Raw genomic sequence first — 12,398 nt, 5'->3', positions numbered from 1 at the left:
TCGAGGCTGCTCAATTCTGATGCAAAAGGCCCATAAGTTTTAAACAACCGCGTACCTCGATTGACTAGAGCCGTACCTCGATTTAGACACCAGTCCAACTAAGATTTCTCCACTGCAAATCCAAGCGCTTATCCATAACACCCTTGCTGTTAAGCATGTAGCTTAGGGTCTATTTGTTTGGCCTTTCTGGGAGCTTTTCGACCTTAGTTTGGGACCTTCCAACAGCCAGAAACTTCTCGAAAGCTAAAAGCCAGAAGCCAGAGCTTTGTCTTGTGAGCTTTTTCGCTTTTGGCCTAAAGCCGAGGTCCAAAAGCTCCTAAGAAACTGAAACAAATAGGGCCTTAGTCTTGGTCAAACCTAGCATTGAAGTTTATTAATTATTAGAGCCAAATTTTCATGGAAGATAATGCTGACAAGGTAAATTTTAACTTATAGAACAAACCTTAATTCAGTACTATATGGAGGATTTTTAGTCACGGCTCTATATGGTTTGTAGAGGTGGATGGGTTAGGCGCTCCTAACCATCCATTTATAGAAATTGATTTGTAGTGGCAGTTAGAAAGCGAACCGCTTCTGCAATCGTTTTCTAGAGAGATCACAAATCGGGTCAAAAATAGCAAATTCTTTTTGATCAGGGACGACCCCGCGCCGTCGCAAGTCACAAGTAAGTTATTTTTCACGTGAAAAACGTGTACTTCACGGCCAAAGGGGATCGACCTCCCCCCCCCTCCCCCGCGCCTGTAGTCTCACACGTATCTTCTCTAACCACTCGATCCATAAATCACTTGTGTCCCTATGACACTCTAGCCTCTAGGCAATGTAATGTAACCACACCATCCTTTGTTGGTTTTTTTTCTCGATGATGGGTATGCTTTACCAATTTCAAGAAAAAATGGATGTGAACTCCACATTCTACACAATAGAGTCCGATGTTTAGATTTTAAGTTGTATCGAATATTATTTTTCTGCATTTTTTGCACTTTTAGAAAATAAAAAAGTTTCTGGCTTCAGGCATCTTCTACTGAGGATGAATCATATCACAATTATTAGAAAAGGTAGTTAGTTTTACGACAGAAAACATGTCCAAAAGGGCATATATGCAAGACGACAAATAAGCCTGATATAACTAAAAAACAAAAGAAAAATAAGAAAAACCAAATCATCACAACATAACCTGAGTAGTCATTCACATCATTCCAAGTTGCTACACGTGATGTCAGCTCTAAAAGAACTAGCTTCACCACACTTCGGGTCAAAAAAGAACTGTGCGTGAGCTAAATCCAAGATAGGTGAAATAACAAACTCCGCCTACTAGAAGAACTCTAGCCAATAAGTTGAGAATTCACCACCAAAACATGCCTCTAAACCTTTGAGGACCATGAGAGTTTATAGGACATCAACCATTGTTGAAGTCTCTAGATACCTTGCAATAATGGCACCAAGGCCTTGGTGAGCAAGAGCAAGACAACCACCATCAAGCGACACCAAAACCCCACGGCATCGACAATTCAAGGGGATCCTCCAACGTGACATCTCTAAGGAGAGAGTAACGTCCAAAGACGACGCCATCACATGACTAGATGACTAGTGTTGGGTTTTTATCCAAATAGGCTCCTGCAAGCGAGGAAAAAGGGTAGCTATGAAGGTGCCTCTAGTGGAAGTGGCATCCACAGACGTCATCATCAACGATACAGACAACTAGTACCTAGATTGTTGCCAAAACCTTCAACCACCAGCCATCAGAAATATTGTTGTTAGACCACACTTCTCGGTCACTCAGGCAACAAAATTGTGCGTAACACCAGACTAGCCAAGACAACCGCCATATCCGGCCAATCACAATATGCCCAGGTATCCAAAGCGCATAATTCGTGACCACGTATATTGTGGCAAGGAGTAGGAACACCACCAAGGGGCATGGCGTTCAATATCCCAATGATTGTGCTTGTCACTGATGAGAGCGAAGGCTACGCTGTCCGAGATCGATATAGTAGAATGGATCTATAATAGATGAGAGAAGCAGTGAGCAACCACCTTTACGGTGCCATCATGGGCCACTGTCACTACAAAATGGACAATGGCAGCAGCAGCCATAGGGTGGCGGTGCTCGCGGCAGTGCCCAGCTCTCCTTCCCCTGCTCTCTGGATAAAAGGTGTGGTGCCCGGATAGGGAGGCGGTGCCCTCGGCGGTGCACCATCGCGCCAGTGGCGGTGCACACCGCCACTTCCGGTGCCAGCCCCTGCACCAGCTCACTTCGGCCACATCCAGGTGGGCACCACCCTAGGGGTGGCGGTGCCACCGGACAAGGTGGCGGTGCCCCACCTGAGCACCTCCTTCTCGACCTCTCTAGTCGGTCACCTCCATAGGGGTTGTGGTGCACCGGACAAGGGGTGGCGTTGCCCCCGGGGGCAGCACCCCAAGCCATGTTTCACCTTATTTTCTTTTCCTTTTTCTCCACCTTTGCAAATGTGCTAACACTCCAAGTGTTTCACCATCACGAGCAAGTGTGTTAGCATTTTCACAATCATTTTTCAAAGGTTAATTACTTCTCACCGATTATGCACTAGGCCTAAAATGCATATGCATGTTTTTCAACACCTAGTGGCACTAGATGATGGAGTTGTCCGATAAGAGCCCCCCTTTTAATAGTACGTCCATCTATCCTAAATGTGATCACACTCTCTATAGTGTCTCGATCACTGAAAACAAAATGGCTCTATAATTATACCTTTGCCTTGAGCCCATTTTATTTTTCTCTTTCTTCTTTTCCAAGTCCCGGAGCTTGATCATCATCACATGTCCACACCACCACCATGGACTTCATTTTATGTGGCCATCTCCATCCAGGAGCGCCACCTAGCTCCTTTACTTGGGTTGGACCATCCTATCTTGTCACACACTTAGATGCAAGGATTAGTCCAAATAGGATTCATCAATTAGCTAAAACAAAACTAGGGCTTTCAGCTTGGTCCGGTGGTGATGGATGGGGTTAGGTGTCATGTATACATCACTAACATTGTCATAGAAGACAACTTGGCGGAGGGTAGCGGTAGTGGAGCTCTTGGAGAAGCCGGCGCAACTAGTAGCACTCGGTGACGACACGAGCGACAACACGGTACTCTGCTTCAGCACTGGAGCATGAGACAATGTCTGACGCTTGGATGACCAAGACACCAAGTTGTCGCCGAGGTAGACGCAGTAGCCCGACGTGGAGCGACGGGAGTCGGGGCACCCTGTCCAGTCCGTATCTGAGTATGCCGTGAGAGATTGGATAGGACCGGTGCCAATGTGGAGACCAACGGAAAGAATGCCCTTTACATAGCGAAGAATGCACTTGATAAGGGCAAGGTGCGGTCGTGCTAAAGAGGCACACCTGCTGGAGGCCAAGCCGGGGCAGGTGAGAGTAAGGTACCGTTGCGTCCTGGTGAGGCTATGGTACTCGGACGGGTTGGCGACTGGGCTGGGGCACCATCTGTAGCTGAGAGCTTGGACTTAGAGTCCACAAGCATCGTGGTAGGATGGTACTCGGACATGCCAACACGCTGGAGGAGCTCAATAGCATACTGGCGCTGTGAGAGGAACAACCCGTCAGAGGAGTGCGTGACCGAGGAAGTGGTGGAGCGCCTCGAGGTCCGTCATCGCAAACTCCGAGCTGAGGCGTGCATTGATGCGATGCAGGATGTCCTGTGAGGAGGCCATCAGGATGATATCGTCAACGTAGAGCAGCAAAGTGACGCTATCACGATCTTTACCGTTATCATCAAGAAATAAGTTATTCTAAAATAAGTAGCCAGCTACAAAATAAGTTATTCTGTAGCCACCTCTATTTACGATAATTTTATATACTCATTTACGATAATGTCAATACATATTTACGATAGTTGGGTTACTATAATACATGGAGATATTTACCATAACATTATAGTAAACCACTTATTAAGGAGTTACTATAATCTTGTAAATTAACATAGTAATTATCGTAACTCAAAATGGCTACAGAATAAATTATTTTACTATCCACAATATAGTAACAATATATATATATATATATATATATATATATATATATATATATATATATATATTGTTACTATATTGTGGATAGTAAATATAACCTCCACTTTGTTTGTCAGGTTACACTGTCCAACCACCACCAGGGCCGTCCCGGGAAAATTAGAGGCCCTGTACGATACTAAGAAATGAGGCCTATTAGCCTAGAAAAAAAAACTAAATATACGATATTATAAAGCATGCAGTATGTTGCAATAAAATATATATCAAGATTCAAGAATGATACCTATATTACATAATCTTTACTTGAATAACATCATTCTTTTAGTGTTCTTTGAAATGAAGTCTTCAATAATATGCTCATAATCAATCTTCTCCAACAGTTCACCTTCAAGTGCTATTATAGCCAAATCATTAAGTCTTTCTTGTGTCATTGTAGAACGCAAATAAGTCTTCAATAGCTTTAACTTAGAAAAGCTTCGCTCTGCTGATGCAACAGTCACAGGAATAGTCAACAAAACTCTATATGCAATAGTTGCATTAGGAAAACAACCATGCTCCTTTAAAAACCGCAAAATTTCAACAGGCCCCATTCTTTCTTCTGGAATGAAGTCTTGTAGAAACTTCAGCTCCATATATAGTTCTTTGGCATCAATATCAGATTTTTCATCCTTTTTAAGGACAGCCTCAAGATTATCACAAGAAGACTTCAAGCTTTGGTTATCCAACGACCGCAATGTTTCCGAAGTAAATAAGAAACCAAAATTTTTTTGGTATTCTTTGTACTGCTCAAATCTTGTTTCCAGAGAGACAATAGCTTGATCAATAAGAGTGTTAAAATACTCTATTCTAAATAACTCCTCTGGAGACATTGTGGCAATATTTGTGTCTTCTGGGTTCTCATCGTGATGCCTCTTTCTTGTAATTTTTCTTTTTTTAGTGAATGTAGTACCAATATCCATCTCAAGTGCAATTTCTTTGGCCGACTCCAAAGCTTGTAAGAAACCAGTTTCCCTATAGCCCTCGAAGAAAGAAATAAGCCCTTTCACTTTCTTGATAGCAACATCAATAAGCATATCCTTTTCTTGCATTTGTTTGCTTACCAAATTAGCAGCATACAGTACCTCATACCAAATAGCAACTGCCACTATAAAGTCATATTGTCCAAGTTCATTATTTGCCAAACCTTTAGCCTCACTACTCTTTGCTGGATCGTTATCAATATCAGATACCTAAATTAAAAGAAGGAAAACATTTTTAATATATGAGATAACCAACAAAAGTACATTATTAAATCAGTACCAATATGAAAATGTTGGATACCTGAAGTAGAGCCTCCCGAATGTCTGCACACTGAAACCTGATAGCTTTAACACTATCAATGCGACTCTCCCATCGTGTAGCTGAAACTGACTTGAGAGTCAGTCCAATTATGTTTTCTTTTAGTATCTGCCATTTTTTTGTAGAGTTAGCAAATGCTGTGTAGATACGTTGGATGATTCCAAAAAAATCTTTAGCTCTGCCACAAGTCTTAGTAGCCATATCACAAAGTGTTAAATTAAGGCTATGACAACCACAAGCTGAATAAAAAGCTCTAGGATTTACATCCAAAAGCTTCCTTTGTACACCTTGATGTTTTCCTTTCATATTTGAACCATTATCATAGCCTTGTCCTCTCACATTATCTATGTCAAGATCAAGAATCTTTAGCTCATTCTCTAGCACATCAAAAAGTGCTTGTCCAGTCGTGTCATTTACATCTAAGAATCCTAGAAAGGATTCTTCAACATGACCTGATGTTGAGTCCACATATCTTATAATTAAAGACATTTGTTCTTGGTGACTTACATCAGGGGTACAATCAAGTATGACAGAGAAATACTTTGCACTCTTTATCTTCTTAATAATTTCAGACTTAATAGCAGAAGCAAGTAAGTGTATCAACTCATTCTGAATCCTAGGACCAAGATAATGAACGTGAGTTTCATCATTTGTAATCCGGCGGACATGCTCTTGAATAACTGGATCAAATTCAGCCAACATCTCTACTAAGCCCAAAAAATTCCCATTGCTATCATCATATAGTTTGCTGTTACTTCCACGAAATGCAAGATTATGCTTGGCAAGAAATTTTACTATGCCAACAATTCTAAATAAAACCTTCCTCCAATGGTCCTTTTCTTTCTCAAGTTGTCGTTGAGCAGCTTTGTCAATAGTTTGATCAGTTTGCAATCTGTTACGCAACTCATACCAAGCTGTCATGCTCAAAACATGATCTGCACTTGTCTCGTGCTCTTTGAGTCTCTGCCCAAGATGTATCCAGTCATTATAACCCTCATTTGCCAACTGACCTTTTCGATGACCTTTTGTAAATAATTTACAGCTGAAGCAAAAAACTCTATCAAGTTCCTTAGAATAAACAAGCCAATCCCTGTCACAGCTTTCTCCATTTGACAGAATTCTATCATAGAATAGTGAAGAAAATCTTCTAGATAACATGTCCTTAGGACCCTTCTGAATTGATAGGTCTCTTTTAGGGCCCTTTTGTGCTAAAATGTCAACTTGTCTACTATCAAGTGAATCCCAGTATCTTGGATCAAATATATCAGGCTGAAAAGAATCACTAGCATTTGAAAAAGGATTCAAGTCTTCACTGTCTATCTGAGTATTTGTGTTGTCAGCTTCCTCAACTTCAACATTATTTTCTGGAGGATCTATAGGATCATTATCAATATTATTGTCAATCGCCTGCCCCTCCTCAAGCAGGGCCCCTGCCTCAAGTGTTGGATTATCAGACGACACTTGTGACTGTTTTGTAACAAATCTATCCATAGCTCCTTGCTGAGATTGGACTAATTCCTCTATTCTTTGTTTCTTCTTACGCTTTTGAAAACCTGATTCAAATTTTCTAGAACGATTTGTAGAAGACATGGCTTCAATCTTTGAATGCTATTCCAGTAGGTGTCTAGATCAAAAGATAAAAAAAAACAAAATTTAGAGATCGATCAACTACTTATTATTGTTCGCGGCTACCAGTGAATGAATTGAAAAATAAATATGAATGATTTATATTACCTTCAGGGCCTTAGCGCCTCGCTCTCGCTGTTGCGGTTGCAGCTAGATCGTCACGGCTCACGCCCTGTCACTCGCGAAACGCTGCCGGCGGCCGGTACGGCGTCAGGCGATGGCGGCGACACGAGACGAGACGTCGAGAGGTAGTACGTGAGACCTAAGATTTGCGATCTGATTCAGTTGGGGAATTGGGATCGGCAACATTGCCAACTGAACAGCGGCCGGGCAACAAGCCATTGTTTATTGGGCTTTGGTCAATTGTTGTACACGTCGCTTTGCTAATGGGCCAAAGGCCAAAGCTACTGCTGTACGTTCTTATTTACCAAGCAATACATATATACGTAATTACGTATATATACTCTATATATATTTGGAGGCCCCTGAAAAGTGGAGGCCCTGTACCGTCGCACACGTTGCACGTGCCAAGGGACGGCCCTGCCACCACCTCAGCTAGCATCAAGGCCAAATCCTTAGTCATGGAAGCCAAAGTCGCTAGGAAGACCAGGAATTTAAAGACGATGGCATAAGCTTATTCCATGTCTTTCTTTAATTATTATGGCATGTCAATGAATAATGAAGTCATAAAATATGTGATGCTATCTATTGGAACGAGATCTATTGTGTCTCCACACCGAACACTTCACCAGGGTGCATGTATATCATTAGAATCTACTCAAAATCATGTTGGCCCTGTTCGCTATCAGCACTATTTTTTTAGCGTAGAAATAATGTTTTTTCTCACAACAGATCAGCATCAGCGTAAGCCAAATTTTAGCAAGCCGTTGTCTTTACTTTTTTGTTTTTTTGCTTGTCGCTGAACTTTGCTTTCGATTGAATTGATGATTGATGACTGCAAAATCTAACGAGGCTTGATTCCAGTCTGCTGCTATTGGGCCAGAGTCCACAAGTGCCAACGCTTCACGCGATCTCACGTACTGAAATCTTGGAGACCGAAGTGTACAAGGTAGTCCAAGTCGTTGAAGTTGGGCTTGGGCTGGGAGATGGAGAGCTGCTGCAAATTAGGGGAAAGCCCCTGCGCCTCTCTTGGGCTTCGTCTAGCCCATGACATGTTTTTCTAGGGCCATTTTATTGATTTACCTCTATATGGGCTTATTTCTGGCGTGCAGGCTTCTCTTGTGCTAGACAATCACAGTGCTACAATCTCTTTAGTCTTTATTAACAGACACGGGTTTAAATTAAAGAGGGAAAATTGATCATCTAGGTGTACGAACTCCGAAATTGATCATCGAATCTTTCAAGTGGTAAATTGAAGGTCTCAGTCTCAGATGATCAATACGAGAGTTTATGGACCCATATGCGAATATGGAAATGTTTAGAGACGACCCGCGATGCATTTTTACTGTAGATTAGATTTAGCTGCAAAGATAGGTAACATTAACAGGGACGATGAATACAATCGTGCAGCCGTACGTACAGTACCTGGCCACGGACTAAACGACGACGATCATATATAACAACAATTAATTGTATGGTTTTTTGTTTGGTACCAAATGAAAGTGAGTGGTCGTTGGGGCCAATCAGCAGGCTGCTTCCCTCGGTACCACTACCACCTGCTCGTGCCATTATTTAATTTAATGTCGTCATCTTTTTCTTTCCTTTTTTTGTGTGGAGCAAATTAAAGGGGCTGATGTTCACTTTTTTGTTCTATACTATTTAGTTCTTGGAATCATCTTGTTGCTGCTACTATGTGTTTTGACCTTTTGTTGTGGCTCAAGAGAAATCCCCCCAAAATAATTTTAAATGTTGTGTCGTGGGCATGACCAGAGATCCAGTACATTTTCAAAGACTCCCTCGGCGTTTGGAAAAGAAACAATGCAAGATTGGGATCAAATTTAATAATATATATATATATTACATATTTCGTGTTGTTGTTCTACATCTGTGTGCTGCATATATATAAGTATATTCAGTACCCAGCTACAAAATAAGTTATTCTGTAGCCACCTCTATTTACGATAATTTTATATACTAATTATTGGTCATGTTCGGCTTATCTCATATTCGGCTTGTTCGGCTTGTTTTTTCAGCCGAAACAGTGTTTTCCTCTCACAACAATTCAGCCAGAACAGTGTTTTTTAGCCAGTTTCAGCCAAGATTCAGACCAACGGACGGGGCCAATGTCAATACATATTTACAATAGTTGGGTTACTATAACACATGGGGATATTTACCATAACGTTATAGTAAACCACTTAGTAAGGAGTTACTATAATCTCGTAAATTAACATAGTAATTATCGTAACTCAAAGTGGCTACAGAGCAGTAGTTACGATATATATATAGACGTACTGTTCTGTAGCTGGCCGCAGAATAAGTTATTCTGTGGCCACTTTGAGTTGCGATAATTACTATATTAATTTACGAGATTATAATAACTCCCTCGTAAGTGATTTACTATAGCATTATGGTAAGTATCATCTTGAATTATAGTAACCCATGTATCGTAAATGCGTATTGTCATTATCGTAAATTAGTACAAACATTATCGTAAATCAAAGTTGCCATAGAATAAGTTATTCTGTGGCCAGCTGCAGAATAGCCTTACCGTGTGTGTGTGTGTATATATATATATATATATATATATATATATATATATATATATATGAAGTTATATATACACAAATCAACTAATCAATAATCGGCCTGTTCGCTGGTTGGTTTCTGGGCTGGTTTGGGCTGGCTGGTGCTGATTTGTTGTGAGAGGAAAACACTGTTGGCTGGCTGGTTTAGGCTGGCTGAAACCAACAAGCGAACAGGGTGAATGATATGTGCTGTCATGTGGAGAAGAAGATTCGAGGCAGCGTATTATTATTCTATAAGAGGAGAGAACATTTATACTTACGATGTTTTGTACATCAAGCTATTGGGAACTACTACTCTCTCTGTCCCTAATGAACCAAAAAAATGCTCGAGACTCAAGTAGTGGTGGAGTTTATTGGTCAATTGTTTTAATTTAGCGATAAATTAGATTGCCAATACATTGTATTTCTGACATATATCACCGCTTGGTCGACGTACTGTTTTCTGAAGGGCAGTTATTACATATATGTGACTAGTGATGGCAAGTTAAAGCGATCTCGCTCATTATCTAGCTAGCTAGATAGGCTGGGTTATTAGAAACGGTTTGCCGGCAACTTGACACAACAAGACAATCATCATCGAGCCAAACAGAAAAAATCTGCTGGCTAGGAATTGAAGAATGCAGTCGCGATTCCATGTCCTGAGAGCCAATGGATTCACACTCTGGAAATTAAAGAGGATATGATCGATGTCGTCATCATCACACATGCATATATGTTGATAGATAAATTAATTAATTAACCCTGATGTCCCTCTCCGTAGAAGCAAATTAACCTGCAGCTAGCATACATATGTTAATTATTAGTCGACGAACAATAGTCTCGTCGTCGCCGTTGTATTGTGGACATGCATAAAATTCGGCACCGTCTGCCGCTGTCGGTTTTGCTAATATACGACATAAGTTGTGGATACTTAATAAATTATTATCTGATGATGATAGATGTATATATCGATCTCTATATATACCTTTGTTAGTACTATACGTATAGTATATGAGCAAGCAAACTAAGCCATTAGCCATGGCAGTGTGTAAAAATATGCGAAAGCAATGAAGATAGAAGAGGTGGACGATGTGGTGGTGCATGCATGCATGTATTGATGTATATATGTAAGTACAATACATGGCCAGCTTGATGATGAGCTTGTTATGTGGATCCGATCTTTGTGTGGGCCGGGAGGGAATAATACTGTAGTATGTGTGTTGTGGCCATTTCTTCAACGACACAAAAATCTTGCATCGACCACACACTACCAATTACGTAATACCATTGTCATCATTATTTGCTGTTGGCCAATAGCTGCTTCAATTCCTTCTCCTTGTGAAAGCCACAGAAGTTGCCCCTTGGATCCATAAAAAATGGAACAATTTAATGCATAAGGATCATCCGTCCCGCTACCATCGCATAAATATCATTCATGTGCCTAATTCATATCGATCTATCTATCGAGCTGGCCTGACGACCGCCTGATCATGGAGCGAGAGGTCGACCCACCACAATGCATGTGGACCTGCATGCCTACGCAGGCATATGCAGTCAGAAGAAGAGACTTTTATATTATATTAATTAACAAAGGCGAGGAACAAACAAACTGTTAGACAATATAGGTAGTCCAGGTTCTATGTATATCCTTAGGTTGTTATACAAGGAAGTAGATGAATAATTCTAGGAATCAGTTTATTGTAATCATGATCTTGTAACCTGCCACGGTGGAGGTTGTTTCCATCTATATAACATGAAACCGAGGATCCCAGGGGGCAACCTCGTTAACCTATTTCGTTTTACATGGTACCAAGAGCCATCTTCCACACGGAGCTCTTCAATGGCGTTCGTGAGTTCATCCTCATTGCCTTCTGCTGCCATGTTTCCCATTTGCTTTCTTCCAACCAATGAAAAACTCACCCGAGCGGATTTTCCTTCGTGGAAAGCTCAGGTTCTCTCGGCCCTGAGAGGATATCAGTTGGCCGGGTACATTCATCCAGAGGCGCAGTCGCCGTCTCCCTTCCTCGCCCCGGAGAAAGGGAAGGAAGATTCGAAGGACCCCCCCCAAGCCCAACCCGGAGTATGACGCATGGGTGGCGAAGGATCAGATGGTCCTCAATTATCTCCTCTCCAACATCTCCAAGGAGATCCTTGGGCAGGTGAATCAGGAGATCACCGCGTTGGGTGCATGGCGTGCGCTCGAAAAAATGTTCTCCTCCTCCTCCCGCGCGCGAGTCATCTCCACGCGCATGGCCTTGGCTACGGCCACGAAAGGTACAAATTCCATTGGTGAATATTTTGGGAGGATGAAAACCTTGGCTGATGAGATGGCGTCGGCCGAACGCAAACTTGAGGATGAGGAGCTTGTCTCCTACATCCTTACGGGTCTCGACCTCGACTTTGACCCTGTCGTCTCCGCCGTGACTGCACGTGTGGAGCCTATCTCCGTCGCCGAGCTGTACACCCAGCTCATTAGCCACGAGCAGCGTCTCGAAATGCGTAGCGGCGGTGGGAACCAGTCCTCGGCCAACATGGTGTCAAGGGGAGATCGTGGGGGCAGTGGCAACCGCAGCGGTGGCGGTGGCCGTGGCCGTGGCGGCTCCGGAGGCTCCGGTCGTGGAGGCTACGGTCGCAGCATCAAAGGAGGTCGCGGTGGCGGTGGTGGCCAACGCAAACAACCCTTCCAACCAGGGGTCTACTGCCAAGTCTGCACCAAGGAAGGTCACACTGCCA

At 42.2% G+C, this 12,398-nt stretch overlaps 1 protein-coding gene and 1 non-coding gene across 2 annotated transcripts; one reads left to right on the top strand and one right to left on the bottom strand.

Moving 5' to 3' along the window:
* Positions 1 to 4,176: 4,176 nt before the first annotated feature.
* LOC136451294 (uncharacterized) lies at positions 4,177 to 6,621 on the bottom strand. The gene is made up of 3 exons (XM_066452001.1): positions 5,335 to 6,621; positions 5,076 to 5,243; positions 4,177 to 5,033 (listed from the first exon to the last, which is right to left on the bottom strand). The coding sequence occupies exons 1-3, from the start codon at positions 6,508 to 6,510 to the stop codon at positions 4,314 to 4,316; spliced, it is 2,064 nt and encodes a 687-aa protein (XP_066308098.1). The 5' UTR covers positions 6,511 to 6,621; the 3' UTR covers positions 4,177 to 4,313.
* Positions 6,622 to 12,010: 5,389 nt separating this feature from the next.
* LOC136455741 (small nucleolar RNA Z247) lies at positions 12,011 to 12,149 on the top strand. The gene has a single exon (XR_010759214.1). It is a non-coding gene; the product is annotated as a small nucleolar RNA Z247 (small nucleolar RNA).
* Positions 12,150 to 12,398: the final 249 nt, after the last annotated feature.

Source organism: Miscanthus floridulus, chromosome 5 (genome assembly GCF_019320115.1).
Source record: "Miscanthus floridulus cultivar M001 chromosome 5, ASM1932011v1, whole genome shotgun sequence".
NCBI classification, from domain to species: domain Eukaryota; kingdom Viridiplantae; phylum Streptophyta; class Magnoliopsida; order Poales; family Poaceae; genus Miscanthus; species Miscanthus floridulus.
Note: the sequence above shows the minus strand (reverse complement) of the source record. Positions and strands in the feature narration are given on the sequence as shown.